Source organism: Xiphophorus hellerii, chromosome 3 (genome assembly GCF_003331165.1).
Source record: "Xiphophorus hellerii strain 12219 chromosome 3, Xiphophorus_hellerii-4.1, whole genome shotgun sequence".
In the NCBI taxonomy this organism is placed as follows: domain Eukaryota; kingdom Metazoa; phylum Chordata; class Actinopteri; order Cyprinodontiformes; family Poeciliidae; genus Xiphophorus; species Xiphophorus hellerii.
In genome coordinates this window covers 820795-838703 of record NC_045674.1, presented here as the reverse complement: position 1 = coordinate 838703, position 17909 = coordinate 820795, and the positions used below count along the sequence as shown (strand labels likewise).

The following is a 17909-nucleotide window of genomic DNA, read 5'->3' as shown; positions in this document are numbered from 1 at the left end:
TTTCTAATCACAGCACACACACACACACACAGTTAACGTTTACACAACTGGGCAGGTTTTAACTTTATTTTCAAGTGAGATTTGATCAATTGTGTCGTTGATGTAAGTTCATTTGTTCTCTTCACATATTTCTTCAAATAAAATTAATCTGCTGATGATTTTTTCCCTCCATGAGTTTCAGGTTCAGTCAGTGAAGGAAACGTGTTGCCGTTCGGCACCGAGACCGAGGTTCTGGAACCGTTTTACAGATGGACTCGTTTTAAAAACTGCAGCCAGAAACATCAGTGTGTGGTCTAACGAGGGTTGAGACAAAGCGGTTCTGCTCCTGCTGGGACAGAAACGCAGCACAAAATTCACTGGAAATTCAGAGGAAAAGTCAGCTCTCCCTCTGGTTAGTCATCACTGAACAATGATAGCTGTGTTTGAGCCAAACAGCGTTTTCAGGCCGGGACTGCTGCCTCAGGCTGAAATCATCCAAAAACCTTCAGAGGGGAAAACCAGAGCGATCAAAGCCCAAAACATCAATAATCACCACTGAGATCCATTAAGTTTATGAGCTTTTATCAGCAGATCCGTCTGAAACCCAACAGAACCACTTCAACGACCCAAAACGCCTCGTCAGATGCTTTCCTCACATCTGGCTTTCTGACTATTCGTGTCAGTAAAACATCGACGATCAGAACCGCATTAAATTTAAAACAGCTGGAAACGGATCCGGGTTTTTATACGAAAACAGAAAAACTAAAACTGAAGCAGAGAAAACATTTACACTAACTGAAGGAAATAAAACCTGCAACTAATGGGAAAAACTGGAACTGCATTGTGTTTGCAAAAACAAAAGACTATTCAATCAATCAATCAATCAATCAAATTTTATTTGTATAGCACATTTCAGCAGCAAGACATTTCAAAGTGCTTTACATCATTACAAACACAGAAACACAGTGCAACATAGAATCAATAATCAAAACACAGCATTAAGTCAAGTTCCATCAATAAATTTGTAATTGATTACGTTTCAAATACAATCCTAAACAGGTGGGTTTTAGTTTAGATTTAAAGGAAGTCAGTGTTTCAGCTGTTTTACAGTTTTCTGGAAGTTTGTTCCAAATTTGTGGTGCTGAATGCGGCTTCTCCTCGTTTGGTTATAACTATTATAACCCTAATATTAATCTCATTATGTTTATATATTTTAATGCTGGGAAATATTCAATGTTAATATTGCAGGAGTTTTTTTTGTAACTTTTTATCCGTCTACTGGTCCAAACGGAGATCAGAACCACCATTAATGAAAACAATGAGCAAAGGAAACAAATCTAGGGATGAAAAAGTGAGATTTATACTTTCTGATGATTTTACTCCCATGATGCTCCGTAAACGTCCACGAGTACGAAACAGGAAACGGTTCCAAAAGAGGTGGATTAATTCAAACCTAAAGGAGATAAAGACAGATAATACTGAAGCATCATAAAAAATTTTAAAGCATCCGATCAATAAAACACAAAGTATTTAGATCAAGTGTCTGGATTATGATCACCTCAGATGTTATTTCTTCTGTTTCATCGTCTGTATTTGTGTCTATTTACCTTTACTAGTGAATTTCGTCACTGAGGGACAATAAATGACATTTCTATCATTTCTATCTCTATATTTTTCCAGTCACCAGCCAAACATTTGGACCAGGATGGAAAACCTGTTGTAAAACATTAAATTGCGCCCTCAAGCGGCGGCAAAGAGTCACTAGATCAGGAGAAGAAACCTTCAGTTTATAACCAGACTATTATTATTATGATTAGTAGTGGCAGTATTTTAATATTATTATTTACTTGTCTCTGTTTTTTCCTTCATCACAATAAGAAACATAAATAAAACTGAATGTTTAGGAGCCTTTTTTTATTGTACTTTTTATTCTTTTATTGTATTTGTTTTCTTTTTTTATGAGGGCTGCACAGTGGCGCAGTTGGTTCGATTCCCGGTACGGAGTCTTTCTGCATGGAGTCTGCATGTTCTCCCTGTGCATGGTGGGTTCTCTCTGGTTCTCCGGGTTCCTCCCACAGTCCAAAACCATGACCGTCAGGTTAACTGGTCTCTTTAAATTCTCCCTAGGTGTGTGTGTGTGTGTGTGTGTGGGTGTGTGTAGGTGTGTGGGTGTGTGTGTGTGTGTGCATGGTTGTTTGTCCTGTCTGTCACTGTGTTGCCCTGCGACAGACTGGTCACCTGTCCAGGTGACCCCGCGTTCCGCCCGGAACGTTAGATGGAGATAAACACCACCAGCCCTCCGTTTAGCTGCATTTCTGGCTCAAAACTACAAAAGCTAACGACAGTTTACGACAGCTACTGTCACCTTACGGCAGCGCCAACTGTCGCAACCGAAGTAAACATGTGGAGAGTCCAGTGAAACGTCACAGGTAAAAATATTAAGTTTTCTCACATTTCTTTGAGTAACTGACCGGAAGTCTGATGTTTATTTATGGCTCGTTGGAGAGAAGCAGGTTGATAACCCCGAACCGAACCGAACCCAGCTGCCGGTACCAGAACCAGGAGCTCAGGGAAACCGAGCCGCCGGTTGGTTTGAAGTCTTTTCAGCTGAATTTCTCCTGCAGGTTTCAGAAGGCGCCATGTCTTCCTGGAAAGCCTGTCGGTTCCGACTCGGTTCGGTCCGGTCCGGTCCGAAGTTCAGAGAAAAATGAGTAGAATTTAAGGAAATCCCTGTAGAGTTCGGTGAGCAGACAGAACCGGCTGGTTCCGGGTCAGTCCAGAGACAAAGAGGTTCGGGGCAGGTTTAGGTTCCCAAAGTACGGAGCGGGAACCACTGGGGGTCTCGAGACAAGTTTAAATGATTTTCAGAATAGTGATGTATGGAGGGCCAAAAGGGACAAAATTAATTACATAAATGTAGCATTAAATAATGAGCAGTAAAATTCATTTTCATCAAAGAAATTCATTTTAAAACTTGTATTATTTGACTTTGTATATTTAGTTTTACGTAAACAGAGGGAAATAATTATACGAGGTATCTGGCACCTTCATTTATTTCAGTCAGGTCTGGACTTTGACTAGGCCTCTTCAGCACCTTGGTTCTAATGTTTTCAGCCGTTCTGCTGTAGATCAGCTGCTGTTTGGATCCCGGTTCTGTTGACGACCCAGATGGAACCAGAACCACTCAGACTGGAAGTTGATCACGTTTGGACCTGAAGCGGATCATTTTGTTATTTTGTTTGAGGTGAGTACTGGGTCAGAACCGGGTCGGTCTGTAACTGGGCCAGGGTCCAATATGCCAACACCAGATGATTCATCATCATTAAGCTCCTCTGTGTGTCACATAGATGCTAGCATTAGCATAATTTGTGGTTAGCTTACATCCTAACAGCCATAGTTATTTTTAACCATGGAGAAACAAACCAAACAAAATCAGAGCCGAATTTAGGTCGTATTATTTTAACTCGTTTAAAGTCACATCACCTGATAAATAGTTTGATATCTTATATTTCTCAGCAGAGACGTGTAGCCTCTGTGTGGCTACATGTAGTGACGGTTCCAGTCAGCAGAACCTTGTTGCTCACTATGTCGGTTCTCCATGAATCCGTTTAAACGTTGATCGTCTGCATCAACATGGATTCAGGTGGAGGAACTCTTCCTGTTCTCCAGGTGGTGAGGGTTGGGGTTAGGTGAGCGACGGCTGGCGGTCAGAGCAGCTCGTTTCCTCTATGTCTCGTACGGTCGATCCCCACAGCAGCCATTTTGTTCCTGTATCTTTTTCTGCATTTCCTACCAAGATGGCGTGTTTCATGTTATTTTAGGTGTATATACACTGCCTGGCCAAAAAAAAGTCGCCACCTGGATTTAACTAAGCAAATAGGTACAAGCCTCCTATTGGATAAGTGCTGCATAGGCGATTATCTTTCAGCTGGCAACAAGTTATTTAACCCCAGCTGATGCAATGAGTAACTCCTCATTTCTTAAACAACCATGGCAAAAGACACATCCTGTGGTCGTGGAAAAGACGTTAGTCTGTTTAAGAAGGGTCAAATCATTGGCATGCATCAAGCAGAGAAAACATCTAAGGAGATTGCAGAAACTACTAGAATTGGGTTAAGAACTGTCCAACGCATCATTAAAAACTGGAAGGATGGTGGGGAACCGTCGTCTTCCAGGAAGAAATGTGGTCGGAAAAAAATCCTGAATGATCGTGATCGGCGATTACTTAAACGTTTGGTCAAATCAAATCGAAGAAAAAAAACAGCAGAACTCAGGAGTATGTTTAATTGTGAACGCAAAAGCATTTCCACACACACAATGCGAAGGGAACTCAAGGGGTTGGGATTGAACAGCTGTGTAGCCGTAAGAAAACCTCTAATCAGTAAGGCTAACCAGAAAAAAAGACTTCAGTTTGCTAGGGAGCATAAAGATTGGACTCTGGAGGAATGGAAGAGGGTCATGTGGTCTGATGAGTCCAGATTTACCCTGTTCCAGAGTGATGGGCGCATCAGGGTAAGAAGAGAGGCAGGTGAAGTGATGCACCCATCATGCCTAGTGCCTACTGTACAAGCCTGTGGGGGCAGTGCTATGATCTGGGGTTGCTGCAGTTGGTCAGGTCTAGGTTCAGCAACATTGTGTGCCCAAAGAATGAGGTCAGCTGACTACCTGAATATACTGAATGACCAGGTTATTCCATCAATGGATTTTGTCTTCCCAAATGGAACGGGCATATTCCAAGATGATAATGCCAGGATTCATCGGGCTCACATTGTGAAAGAGTGGTTCAGGGAGCACGAGACATCTTTTTCACACATGGATTGGCCACCACAGAGTCCAGACCTTAACCCCACTGAGAATCTTTGGGATGTGCTGGAGAAGGCTTTGCGCAGTGGTCAGACTCTCCCATCATCAATACAAGATCTTGGTGAAAGATTAATGCAACACTGGATGGAAATAAATCTTGTGACATTGCAGAAGCTTATTGAAACAATGCCACAGCGAATGCGGCTGTAATCAAAGCTAAAGGCGGTCCAACAAAATATTAGAGAGTGTGACCATTTTTTGGTGGCGACTTTTTTTTTGGCCAGGCAGTGTATTTGTCCTCATGCCAGCTTGGTGCTCTGGGGGGCCCCCTGGTGGTGCGAGCTTGACTTTACTCTGAATGGACCTTGGTTTGGTTCTGGTTCCAGATGGAGAACTACAGCCGGGCCCGGGTCGTGGAGCAGCCGTGCGTCTCTCCGTTCGCCGATCTTCCCGACACGCCGGAGGTCCGGGTCAGAGACGGCAGCAAGATCCGGAACCTGCTGCGCTTTGCCCTGAGCCGGCTGGAGGCCGGGCCGGGCCGGGCCCAGAAGGAAGGGGAAGAGGCCGGTTCTGGTCCTGGTCCCAGCCCCGCTCCGCCCTGCGGTCGGCTGCTGTTCAGCGCCAGCGGCCGGGCCGTTTCCAAGGCGATCACCTGCGCAGAGGTGGTGAAGCGGCGCCTGACGGGGCTTCACCAGCTGACCCGGCTGTCCCAGTCCACGGTTCTGGAGGTGTGGGAGCCACTGGAGGCCGGCGCCGGCTTGGACAGCCTGACCGTCAGCAGGAAGCTGCCGGCCGTCTGGATCCTGCTCTCCCGGGAGCCGCTGGACCCGGAGCAGCCCGGCTACCAGGCGCCGGGGCGCTACGACGCCCTGTGGGCCCCGGAGGGCGCCGGCGGGCCGGGCGCCGGGCTCCGCAGGAGGAGAGGAGGAGGAGGAGGAAGAGGGAAGGGCTCCGGCCGACACACCGGCCGCTCCAGAGAGCCTGGCAAAGGACAGTAGAGGTTTCCATAGCAACTGGACAGGAAGTGACTCCATGTTTGCGTTGACGTCCAGTTTGATGTTTTGACTTAATAAAGTTTAGCAGGAGAAAGTATTCACACCCCGCTAACTTCAAACCAGCCTGATTTTTACTGGGAAACTTTGTGACAAACTGGAGCTACAAATCTGAAAAGTGTGGCCTGCTTCTCCATTTTTTTATTTATTTCAAGTCCAGTTCCATGTTTTCTGTTCCATCATGATTTAATAAAGATTTACTGAAATCTATGAGAAAGTATTCACAGCAGTTGAACGACTCATCATGATAATAGTCGCGGTGACATCATAGTGACATCACTATGATGTCATAGTGACGTAAACACAAAACGCTTCACAACATCTTAGAGGCTTTACCAGCAATATTCACAGCAAACACTGACCCCCTTCACCAAGTCTATTATGCAGAATTAAAAGAGCAATAAATCGATCATTCTTGGTGAGCAGCAGAGAAAAGTCTGTTGCACAAAGTCGGGTCTGACTTTTTATTTTTTATTTTTTTCCCAATCACTGGCTGATGCTGGTGATCTCTGGAGAGCTGCAGTATCACACAGTCAAATTATCACACTGACCACCATGGTGCCTTTGGAGCATCACAGACCAAACTTATTATGACCGGATCCCGTTTGGTTACAGCTCCGCCCGACGCGCAGCAGGACGCCCCGCTGATCAGCAGCGGCTCTCTGAACCGACATGCAGGCGGCGGCAGAAATCGCCTCCATCAGATCCTCAGGATGAAGCTTTAACTTCGTTTCCAGATGTTGTCAAATAATATTTTTATGAGCGTAAAGCTGCCAGGTTAGAAGCTTCAATACGCAGAGTGACGCTGATCAGTTGGATGGATAAAAAGCCCGACATCATGACGTGTTGTCATGATGTTTGATCCATAAAATCAGAATCTGAAAGGTTAAAGTCAGATTGGGTCAGTTGGATTTCATCCACCAGAACCTGAGGCAGAAACGGGTCAGGAGGTCAAGAGGTCAGGAGGAGAAAAGGAGGTTTGGTTTATGAGGAGCCCAAGATTAGATATTTATTTGCTAACTAATTATTTAGGTTTCTAGCTTCATATTTAGCTAATTTGAAAATTAGCTTGCTGATGAGCAGTAGTGGAAGTTCTGCTTCAGTTCTGTTGGGTTCTGCCGGGCCATCTGGACCTGCAGCTGATCCGTTTATCTCCCAGCGTCTCAGAGGATTACTCTCAGGAGGATCAGCGCTCTGCGGCAGCATGGCTCGGTTCGGACCGCTGCTGCTCCTGGTCGGCCCGGCGCTGGTTCTGGCCGGGGTCCGGCAGCCGCTGCCCGTCCTGTTCATGGTGCCGGTCGGGTCCGGTGGGGAGAACCTGACAGCCGGCCTGCTTTCAGCCGTCAGTCTGGCTCTGCAGGACCTGGAGAGACAAACGGAGCCGCTGGGGAAGTACCAGGTCCAACTGCAGCTGCTGAACTCACAGGTCGGTTCTGGACCGGTCAGTTCTGGGCTCACAGGTCGGTTCTGACTGGGTTCAGCTGAGCAGCTCTCTGTGATTATCTTTATCTGCTTTTGTTCCTGGTAGGTGAACGATATATCGGCATCAACATCGGAATTGGTCCGATAAAATCAACCGGGCCGAACTCGGCTGATGTTTGTCTCCATCTCGGTTCTGTTCCAGTTATTTGGACTTTATTGATGAAGAACTATGGCTGCTGAACTGAAGCAGAGGACAAACACCAGCTGTGTGCTGAAATGTAGCCAACAGCTATAGTATTAGCAGTGGTTAGCTCAGTTCAGCTAATTAGCGGTTTAGCTAACTTTGAAAATGTTTAGCATATTTCCTCCAAGTTCAATTTATGGATGAATTCTAAAGGAATCATTTTTGTGTTATGTTGGTAGAGCACTTAGCACTAGCCTCCACTAATTGCTTTGTTCACATAGAGCTTTAGCATTACTGGAACTAATGGTTTAGTTAGCACGTTAGCATTACTGGAACTAATGGTTTAGTTAACGCATAGCATTACTGGAACTAATGGTTTAGTTAGCGCTTTAGCATTAGTTAAACTAATAGTTTAGTTAGCGCGTTAGCATTAGTTAAACTAATAGTTTAGTTAGCGCTTTAGCATTAGTTAAACTAATGGTTTAGTTAGCGCTTTAGCATTACTGGAACTAATGGTTTAGTTAATGCATAGCATTACTGGAACTAGTGGTTTAGTTAGCGCTTTAGCATTAGTTAAACTAATGGTTTAGTTAGCGCTTTAGCATTACTGGAACAAATGGTTTAGTAAACGCTTTAGCATTAGTGAAACTAATGGTTTAGTTAGCGCTTTAGCATTACTGGAACTAATGGTTTAGTTAGCGCTTTAGCGTTACCGGAACTAATGGTTTAGTTAGCGCTTTAGCGTTACCGGAACTAATGGTTTAGTTAGCGCTTTAGCATTAGTTAAACTAATGGTTTAGTTAATGCATAGTATTACTGGAACTAATGGTTTAGTTAGCGCTTTAGCATTACTGGAACTAATGGTTTAGTTAGCGCTTTAGCATTAGTTAAACTAATGGTTTAGTTAACGCATAGCATTACTGGAACTAATGGTTTAGTTAGCGCTTTAGCATTACTGGAACTAATGGTTTAGTTAGCGCTTTAGCATTACTGGAACTAATGGTTTAGTTAGCGCTTTAGCATTACTGGAACTAATGGTTTAGTTAACGCTTTAGCATTAGTTAAACTAATGGTTTAGTTAGCGCTTTAGCATTAGTTAAACTAATGGTTTAGTTAGCGCTTTAGCATTACTGGAACTAATGGTTTAGTTAACGCTTTAGCATTACTGGAACTAATGGTTTAGTTAGCGCTTTAGCATTACTGGAACTAATGGTTTAGTTAGCGCTTTAGCATTACTGGAACTAATGGTTTAGTTAGCGCTTTAGCGTTACCGGAACTAATGGTTTAGTTAGCGCTTTAGCATTAGTTCAGTGAAGTTTTCAGCCAGCTTTGCTCCCCACTGAATATTGATTATCAGCCATATCATATTGGATTAGTTAAAAACGGTCAAAATTCTCAGTATTTTTGTTCCATTTTCAGACCGTTTTCATCCAGAAAAGCCTCAGCAGCTTTTCGGTGTCATTTTCTTCCAACTCTTCATCCTCCGGTGTGTTTACCCTGTTTTCCAGTGTGACCCAGCCAAAGCCCTGAAAGCGCTGTTTGATGCCTTGTGGGCGGGGCCTAGGTACCTGCTGATGCTGGGGGGGGCGTGTCCATCTGTGACATCACTCATCGCTCGCGCTCTGCCGGCGCTCGGACTCCTGCAGGTGCGCCGCGCCTCCTCATCGTCATCCTGTCGTGTTTCTGTATTGTCACCTGGTTTCCTGCTGCTCTGGGTCTCAGGTGTCCTTCGAGGCTCCGCCCCCCAGCCTGTCCAACAGGAAGTGGTACCGGCACCTGGTCAGCACGGCGCCGCCGGTCCGCGCCATGAACCTGGCCACGGTGAAGCTGCTGCAGCGCTACAGGTGGAGGAGGGTCGGGCTGCTGACCCAGGACCGGCCGGGACTCGCTGAGGTGATCATGTGACTGATCACATGACCTGCTGACAAATTTACACTTCCTGTCAAAACAGTCTGTGGTTTTTCATTACAGTTCAGTTTTATTTTGATGTGAATTTCTGTCAAATTCAATTAGTTTTATTTAGTTTTATGGTGTTTTGCTAGTTTTTATTTGTTATCACTAGAAATGAATCCATTTAAAAACAAAAACCTGAACATTTAAAAAACTGATGGATTGTAATGAAAACTGAAGGAGTTGCTGCGAACGTCCCTGTAGGAAACAGAACTAACCTGAGACCCAGCAGAACCTGACCCAGAGTCCGACCCGTTCTGTCTGCAGATGACCAGAGATCTGATCCGGCAGCTTCTGAGGGCTGACGTCCAGCTGGCCGCCGCCGAGCGCTTCTCTGGAGACGCCTGCAGCGGCCTGAGGAGGCTGCAGGTAGAACCGGGCCGGTCCAGGACGGAACCGGGCTGGGTCCGGGACAGTTCTGGGTCCAGGACGGAACCGGGCCGGGTCCAGGACAGTTCTGGGTCCAGGACGGAACCGGGCCGGGTCCAGGGCCACAGAACCAGGATGGCTCCAGGTCCAGGACGGTTATGGTCCCGGTCCGGGTTCTGCGGCTCTTCACTTCCTTTCTGCTCCCGCTTCACAGGATGAAGATGTCCGCATCATCGTCGGACATTTTGAAGATGGTTCTGTGACAGACGTGTTCTGCTGTGTGAGTGAACTCCGAGTCCAGGTTCTGGTTCTGAATGTTTCACATGCTAACAGGGCCCGGCTATAAAAGACTGAAAGATTCAAGATGGCGGCCATTTATCAATGCACCAGAACTGCCAATATTTACCAAAGATGGAAACTTCTAGTATCAGTTCATTCACATTTGGACCATAGAAAACATATTTACTGATAATCTGATTATTTTTCAAGATGGCCGCCACGGTTGTGATGGATATTATTTTTTTGCGGTAAAATCTCCAATCAGATGAATGTGCTGGTGTCAAATCGCAGCATACATATTTTGAACCATAGAAATCATACATTTCTAATTGGTCTTGCATTTCCTTTTTCTGTTGGACAAGTTTCAAAATGGCCGCCGTGGTTGTAATGGAGAATATATGTTTGCACTAAAATCCACAGTAGTTATTGCCAGTGGAGGACACAGCTAACCAAAAAGATAAATTCACTCTTTCGTTAAACAAACGTCTTAGCTCATGTGTTTAGCTAAACTGCTAAATGCAAAAGAATTAGCTCTGCTAATGCTAAACACATGCAATTAGTGTAAGCTATTGCTAAATCGCTAATCACGTTTAAAAAAATGTGTGTAAGCTAATGATAAACCGCAAAAGACAAAAAATGTGAGGATGCTAAACCTCAACTGCTAAACGCATAAAAATGTTAGTGCAAGCTAATGCTAAATGGCTAAATAGAATTTTTTTTTTCAGAAATAGCTAAAGCTAACCGTTAAGATGACTGTCCTTCCAGTTGACGGCTGGTGAGACTCGCTAACAGCAAAGTTCCCAGTTTCTGATTATTTTAAAGTTGTATTAACAGGAAGAGCAAAGTTGAAAACATAAGATGAGACAAAGTTCATACAAAGTTCATCCAAGCTATAAAATGGGGAACCTTTTACAATGGGGAAGTAATTGGTAAAAAAGCTCAAAGACGGCGTCCATCTTGAAATTCAGCAGGCTAAAATGTCTGAGGCTAATTCTTATCTAACCTCAAAGCAACATGCTGCCTGTAACCAGAACATCTGGACCCTGGTGACTGTGTTCAGGCGTTCAGACTGGGCCTGTTCGGACCTCGGTACCAGTGGATTCTGGCCGCTGGACGACCTTCTGGGTGGAGGCTGGGATGGCAGCCCTCCAGCTGCTCTGCTAGCAGCCTGCTAACGGCGGCGGACGGATCCTTCAGGCTGCAGGTCAGACAGCTCAGCAGCACCGACACGCCTGGAGTCTCCGGACGGGTCAGAACCTTTCTGCACTGTGCTACCTGGCCCGGCTGGGATGCTGGCTAAAGGTTAAAGGTTTATCCTGTCCACAGACTCCTCAGGAGTACCTGGAGTTGTACCTGAAGCAGCTGAACCAGGAAGGGTCAGAGGTCAACCCCCTCCATGCCTTCGCCTACGATGCGGTTTGGCTCGCCGCCCGGGTTCTGGTTCAGGTGAAGGAGACGGCGAGAAAGTTCGGCTCTCTGAGGAACGTCTCTGTTGGTGAGGAAGAAGAGGGGAAGATGCTGCTGGAGGCCGTGAAGAGCACACATTTCGAAGGAGTAACAGTTAGGACACACACACCTGAAACACACACACACCTGAAACACACACCTAAGACAGTGACAGGCTCCCATCTGCTTCCTTCATCGTCCACCTGTACCAGTTCTGCAGTGGTGGGCACCGCTAACTAAACAGCTAGCTTTGCTACCCCAAAATAATTAGTGGAAACTAATGCTAAACTGCTATCCGCACATAGCAGTTAACGAAAGCTAATGCTAAAGCACTAACCCCACGTCGCAATTAGAACTTTACCCACATACTCATTAAAAAAGCAAAAGTTAAGCAAAAGCTACCTACGTAGTAATTAGCATAAGCTAAAGTGTTTAGCATAGGATAACAGTAAAGCACCACAGGTTGATTTTATACAGCGTTGTTCTTTACAAAAATAGCCCGACAGAAGGCACTGCTAAATGTTACGTCACAGTAATTAGCAGAAATGCTAAAGAGCAACACCAACAACACAGTAATTAGCAGGAGCTAACACCAACACAGTAATTAGCGGAAGCTAACACCAACACAGTAATTAGCGGAAGCTAACACCAACACAGTAATTAGCGGAAGCTAACACCAACACAGTAATTAGCGGAAGCTAACACCAACACAGTAATTAGCGGAAGCTAACACCAACACAGTAATTAGCGGAAGCTAACACCAACAGAGTAATTAGCGGAAGCTAACACCAACAAGATAAATGTTGGTGTTGGTGTTACTCAACTGAAAGTTTACCAAATACCAATTAAATTAACGTTTAGAATTTATCTGGAAAATAATTTTGCTAAACATTTTCAAAGTTAGCAGAACGGCTAAATATCTAAATGTTTTTACCTTAAAGAACATGATGATCTGACCAGAACCGGTCCAACGGGCCTTCTCCTGTCTGTCTCTGCCCAGGGTCCGGTTTCCTTCCGGAACGGCGAGAGAATGACGGTGATCGAGCTGATCCAGTTTCAGGGTGAGGAGAGCCGACCCGGTGCCGGTTCTGGTTCTGGTTCCGGCGCCGCACCGATGCTCAGCTCTGCCTGTTTGTCCTCAGGGGACAGCGGAGTTCTGGTGGGCGAGTTCAACACAAGTCACCAGCAGGTCCGAGTCCTGAACCAGCTGCTCAGGTTCAAAGGTCAGGACGGCTCCTCTCTGCCTCCATAGCTCAGCTTCTGATCTATGGAGAGAAAATAGTCCCAAAATTATTACAGGCGAAGAACGCCTTTCAAAAATGTATGAACTTCTGGATCTAAAAATACTTTTGTGCAGTAGCTGAACTCACAGTTCGCTTTACTTTCTCCAGATTTAATTTTTTCAAAATTTGACACGTTGCATTTGTTAAACACCGGCCAGCAGAAATGCTGCTGCTAACATCCGTTCAGACAAATAGTGTCTGTGCAGCACCCATTTAATTATTTTCAAAAAATGATTTGATTTTTTTTCCAAAATTATTTGGAAATAAAATAGTTTCAAGAAGAATTTTAAAAGGAACATCTATGTTTGCATACATGTTTGTGATAATTATGCAAACCTCATAAATGTTGCTTCAACTTCTGTATAAACTTATTTTTTGGTTGAAAAGTTTTTCAAAGTTTCACTTATGAAATGCATTTCTTACAAATTTAAATTATGAAACATTTTCTTTGCTTGTCATAAAGTTTATTTTGTAAATCCTTCCTGCCTCTCGGCCTGGAAAAGACGAGTTTCATCTGTTTCTCCTGGTTAAATAAAGATATTAGAATTGGTTTATTTCCACTGACTCAGTTCACCATAAGACATGAGACACAACCAACATATTGTTATTATGATTATCATTATTATTATTACTTATTATGATTACTATTATCATTATTATTACTATTATTATCATTATTATTACTATTATTATCATTATTATTATTATTACTATTATTATTATTATTGCAGGTAAAATAAAACAAAAATAGATGAATTCTGCTCTACATTCAGATGAATGTTTCCGGGTCGTTCCTGGTTCCCCGTCCCGTTGGCGGATGAGCAGGTCCAAAGGTCACCATGTCCAAACTGACCCGGTTCTGTTCTGCAGGTCCGGGTCCGGCCAGAGACCAGACTCTGGTCCGGCAGCAGCCCCTCCGGGTCGGCCTCCTCCTCTACTGCGTCCTATCGGCAGCCGCTGTTGGAACCATCTTCATCACCCTGACGGTCCTCTGCATCATCATCATCGGCCGCTGGCGCTGGTGGGTCCAGGTCCGGTTCTGGGTCCAGCAGAACCTCCCAGAACTCAGCTGTCCGTCTGGTTCCAGGCCCCGGCGGCCCGGAGCTTCTCCCCAGGATGAGCTGCTCCTGCTGGGCCTCCTGCTGTCCTCCGCCTCGGTCCTGTTCTCCGGACTGGACCGGACCTCGCTGCCGGACCCGACGCTGGAGATATTCTGCTCTGTGAGTCCAGAACCAGAACCAGGTTATTCAAGTTATTATTAGTTATTCAACTAAAACAGGTTGATAAAACATTTTAAGTGAAATACAGGAACCAAATCGTTTCTAAAGCGAAACCAAAACTGATTCTAGATAATTAACCTTCATTTGAGTTCATCAATCTTTTAATCGAACCTTTTATCGATCTTTTAATCGATCTTTTAATCGATCTTTTTATCGATCTTTTTATCAGCCTTTCAAACTAACAAATAGTTTCTTTTTCACACAAACCGTTCACGGCAGCTGTCGGCTAATTACAGCTTATGCTAATTGCTAATGACATTATGGCATAATTATTGGTTGTTCAGCAATAATTGAATCTATTTTGTGAAAATGTTTCATCTGCTGAATATTCATTAATAATTAATCACAATATTTTGACCTTTCTGAATTCTACAGGTAAAAATTAACCAGAACATAAAAAACTGCTAAAGCTAATCAATATAATACTGATCAGTAATAATAAAATAAAAACATTTTAATGACTTCTTTTATTTTTTACATTATCTGTTTTGTAGTTTCCTTGTTTTGTATTTATTGTTTAATTTGTTTGTTTAACTTTATTTTTATCCATTTGAGCAAAATGTGACACATTTACAGAAATATTAAATAATATTGAAAAACAAAGTAAATGAAACAAGAAGTTCAATTAAACCAGAAACTACAATGTAAAACCCAGACTGTTACAGTCCAGAACCAGAACCAGAACTCCTGGTTGCTGTGCTGCAGGTCCGTCTGTGGACTCTGTCGCTGGGTCACACTGTGGGCTTGGCGGCGCTGCTCACCAGAACCTGGAGGGTCTACTTCGTCTGCAGCGTCCGGCTGAAGGTAGGACCGGTCCGGGTCCAGCGGGTCCAGAGGGAATGCTGACGTCTCTGTGTTTCCAGAACCAGAACCAGCTGCAGGAAACGGGCCGCGTTCAGCTCTGGATCCTCCTTTTGGACCTGCTGGTTCTGACCTCCTGGCAGATCCTGGATCCGCTCAGATGGGAGGTTCTGCAGCACCGGCTGGAGGTGAGGAGCCTCCGGACCGGGCCAGAACCGGACCGGAGGCTCCAGAACGTCTGGACGTCTTCAGACGTTTAAAACGTTTTAACCTGAAAATAGAGAAACAAGAAAGTTTAGTTTTCAAAGTTGATTCATTCATTTAGAAATGTTAGATTAAATATTTCATTAGAAAACTAAATATTTAGTTTGAAGTTAAATATTGAGTTAATTGTCTACCTCAATATTTATATTTAGGATACTAAATATTTAGTTTGGAAGCTAAATATTTCAGATTAAATATTCAGTTTCAGTCTAAAAATCTAGATTCTAAACTAAATATTTAACTAAATATGTACTGTAGCTTACCAAGTAAATATTTAGTTTGAATACTGAGTTAGTAAGCTGCTCAGTATGCTGTAAGCAAACTAAATATTCATCTAAACAGTAGTGATATTTAGTTAGTAAACTAAATACTCTGACATCCTGTCTGTGAGTTTTTCCTCAGGACTCGGCGGCTGATCAGGACGTCGTCATTCAGTCGTTCTCTGAACGCTGCAGCAGCGCCAACATGGAGCTGTGGCTCACCGCCGTCTGCGGATTCAAAGCTCCTCTGCTGGTCAGAACTTCATGAAACCATGACAGCAGACAGGAAGGAGGCCCAGGCCGTTTCCATGGCAACAGATCAAACTAACCCGCTGGTTCCTCCTCAGGGCCTGGGCTGCTTCCTGGCCTGGAACATCCGGGCCGCGGCGGTCAGCGGTCGGCTCCTGGCCGTCAGCATGTTCTCCCTCACCGGGTTCAGCGCCTCCGCAGCGGCGGGGTCGCTGCTGACCTCCAGTGACCCCGCCGCCCAGTTCTGTCTGTGCAGCATCTTCATCCTCAGCTGCAACCTCTTCATCCTCATGGGCCTGTTCGCTCCTCAGGTGACTACAGCTAGCTGGGTTAGCCCAACGCGCTAATCATGGACAGCTAACGCTACTGCTAAACCGCTACACCAACGCGGTATTTAGCTGAAGCTAATGCTAAATGCTAACCATACACAATAGTTCCACTAATGCTAAACCACTACTGAAAGCTAATGCTAAACCACTACTGAAAGCTAATGCTAAACCACTACTGAAAGCTAATGCTAAACCAGTACTGAAAGCTAATGCTAAACCAGTACTGAAAGCTAATGCTAAACGCTCCTGGTTGTTGAGCTTCGGCTTCATCCTGCTGCCACATTTTCTGAACCTTTTGTTTCCAGGTTTTCTGCTTGCTGAGCAGCAGCTGCAGCAACAGCAGCTGCAGCAGCGGGGAGCTGCAGCAGGTGGAGCTGCAGGCTGACGCTGCAGAAGAAGCGGGTGTTGAGCGTCTGAGGAGGAGAAACCAGGAGCTGCGGAGTCAAAGCGGCCAGGTGAGGGCGCTGCAGGTGACCAGCTGAAGGCTCCAGGTGTAACTTCGTCTCCTCTGGTTTCCGCAGCTGGACGTCCAGATTGAAACCATCGCCATGGAGCTTTCTGCCACGCTGCAACAGGAAACGGGTACCAGCTTCGCACTCGCCCACAGGAAGCCGCGTTTCCGCTGCTAACCCGAGTTTCTTCCGTTTCTTCAGGATGTGGAGCGGCGCCTCAGCTCTGCACGGCGAGACCTCCAGCTGAGGAGAACATCAACTCCCCAGAGCGGTGAGTGGAGCATCATCATCGTCATGACAAAGCTCACTCTTTTATCACAGAGCCGCCATTTTGTTCCAGTTGCTTGGAGCCGGTGTTCCTCAGGGTGGCGCGCTCGGACCACTTCTGTTCCCAGAAATACATTTCTTCAAAACGTTTCTCAGCTCCTGATAACTGTTTCCTGTTTCTGAAAATACAAACGATGTTCTCAACCTTCAGCTCTCCTAAAATAAATCTTTTCCATACGACTAAAACTGACTGAATTTGACCAACAGCTTAAAACAGATCAAATAAACCAAAAATGTTTTCACTTTCAATTAAACACAAATTTTATCCCAAAACCAAATTAAAATTGTGACCAATCAGTGAACGATGTTTCAGAAGAGCAGCAAATCAGACAGACTGTGCAGCAAGCACAGGGCGACAGTGGAGAACAGGTTCTGATTGGTTCCATTTGACCCACTTTGGTTCTGTTTGGTTCTGCAGCGTCCGGCGCCGGCTCTCCATGCAGCTGCCCATCCTCCATCACTCCTACCTCCCCGTCGTCGGTGGCGTCCGCTCCAGCAGCTCCAGCCTCTTCGGCGAACAGGAAGTTGTCGCTCCCCGCCATCAGGACCACTTCCTGTATAGCTGAGGACAGGAAGCTGAGCAACCAGGAACTTCCTGTGGGAAAATATCAGGATGAATATGAACTGTTGTTGAAATATTTAGACAGAATAAATTATTTTCCTTTGATTGTCATTATTTTGTAGAAATCAGTTTTCACTTCATCATGAAAGGTTTTGCCAAAAGAAACAAATTTAGTTAATGAAGGATTAATAAAAGCAACAAAAGGTCAAACCTGGATGTTTCTTTCATAAACTTGTTTACCTGAGAAAATAAAGTCTGGAAACGACCTTTGATGTTAAAGACCAGAGTAAATGTTGTTCCAGGCTGAAGGTCTCAGTTCTGATCGTTTCGTCTCTTTGCTTTGGCAGCAAATCAGGAACTTCTGGACTTATAACATCCAACCAAAGTTTAACTCTGAAAACTGCTCAGAACCGGAACCAGAGCAGAACCGGACCAAAACCAGAGCAGAACCGGACCAAAACCCTCTAGCGGACAGGAGTGGAACTGCAACCCAAACCTACAGCAGATTTATGCTAAACTAGTTTAAAATGAAATAATCTGGATTATTCAGCCTGACATGACAGAAAAACAGAGATTCATTTAGCAAAGTCGTGTTATTCATTCATTTATAAATACGAA

General features: G+C 44.7%; 2 protein-coding genes and 1 long non-coding RNA gene across 8 annotated transcripts; 2 read left to right on the top strand and 1 right to left on the bottom strand.

Moving 5' to 3' along the window:
- Window positions 1-1188: 1188 nt before the first annotated feature.
- Window positions 1189-3087, bottom strand: LOC116716894 (uncharacterized). 2 transcript variants are annotated; one of them, XR_004338650.1, is made up of 2 exons: window positions 2451-3087; window positions 1189-1432 (listed from the first exon to the last, which is right to left on the bottom strand). It is a non-coding gene; the product is annotated as an uncharacterized LOC116716894 (long non-coding RNA). The 2 variants fall into 2 exon arrangements; XR_004338651.1 differs by having other exon boundaries at window positions 2432-2530.
- On the top strand, window positions 2147-6044 carry rpp25l (ribonuclease P/MRP 25 subunit-like). Of its 4 annotated transcripts, none has more exons than XM_032557845.1 (3): window positions 2147-2408; window positions 3108-3223; window positions 5169-6044. In XM_032557845.1, the coding sequence occupies exon 3, from the start codon at window positions 5169-5171 to the stop codon at window positions 5778-5780; it is 612 nt and encodes a 203-aa protein (XP_032413736.1). In that variant the 5' UTR covers window positions 2147-2408; window positions 3108-3223; the 3' UTR covers window positions 5781-6044. The 4 variants fall into 4 exon arrangements, with proteins under 4 accessions (XP_032413736.1, XP_032413738.1, XP_032413737.1 ...); XM_032557847.1 differs by having other exon boundaries at window positions 3094-3223; XM_032557846.1 differs by lacking the exon at window positions 2147-2408 and adding an exon at window positions 2481-2565 and having other exon boundaries at window positions 3094-3223.
- A 2690-nt stretch (window positions 6045-8734) lies between these two features.
- LOC116716872 (gamma-aminobutyric acid type B receptor subunit 2-like) lies at window positions 8735-17599 on the top strand. Of its 2 annotated transcripts, XM_032557830.1 has the most exons (18): window positions 8735-9086; window positions 9163-9333; window positions 9658-9759; window positions 9974-10039; window positions 11099-11287; window positions 11365-11598; window positions 12485-12545; window positions 12627-12707; window positions 13638-13788; window positions 13855-13987; window positions 14753-14851; window positions 14917-15036; window positions 15515-15625; window positions 15720-15932; window positions 16256-16405; window positions 16472-16532; window positions 16604-16673; window positions 17148-17599. In XM_032557830.1, the coding sequence occupies exons 1-18, from the start codon at window positions 9015-9017 to the stop codon at window positions 17293-17295; spliced, it is 2232 nt and encodes a 743-aa protein (XP_032413721.1). In that variant the 5' UTR covers window positions 8735-9014; the 3' UTR covers window positions 17296-17599. The 2 variants fall into 2 exon arrangements, with proteins under 2 accessions (XP_032413721.1, XP_032413722.1); XM_032557831.1 differs by lacking the exon at window positions 14753-14851.
- Window positions 17600-17909: the final 310 nt, after the last annotated feature.

Bases quoted from the DNA above. Each gene is read 5' to 3' on its own strand.
- rpp25l (XM_032557845.1), top strand. From the start codon at position 5,169: ATGGAGAACTACAGCCGGGCCCGGGTCGTGGAGCAGCCGTGCGTCTCT.
- LOC116716872 (XM_032557830.1), top strand. From the start codon at position 9,015: ATGCTGGGGGGGGCGTGTCCATCTGTGACATCACTCATCGCTCGCGCT. The intron at 12,708-13,637 runs GTCAGGACGGCT...TCTGTTCTGCAG, and splicing joins CCAGCTGCTCAGGTTCAAAG to GTCCGGGTCCGGCCAGAGAC. The intron at 13,988-14,752 runs GTGAGTCCAGAA...GCTGTGCTGCAG, and splicing joins CGCTGGAGATATTCTGCTCT to GTCCGTCTGTGGACTCTGTC.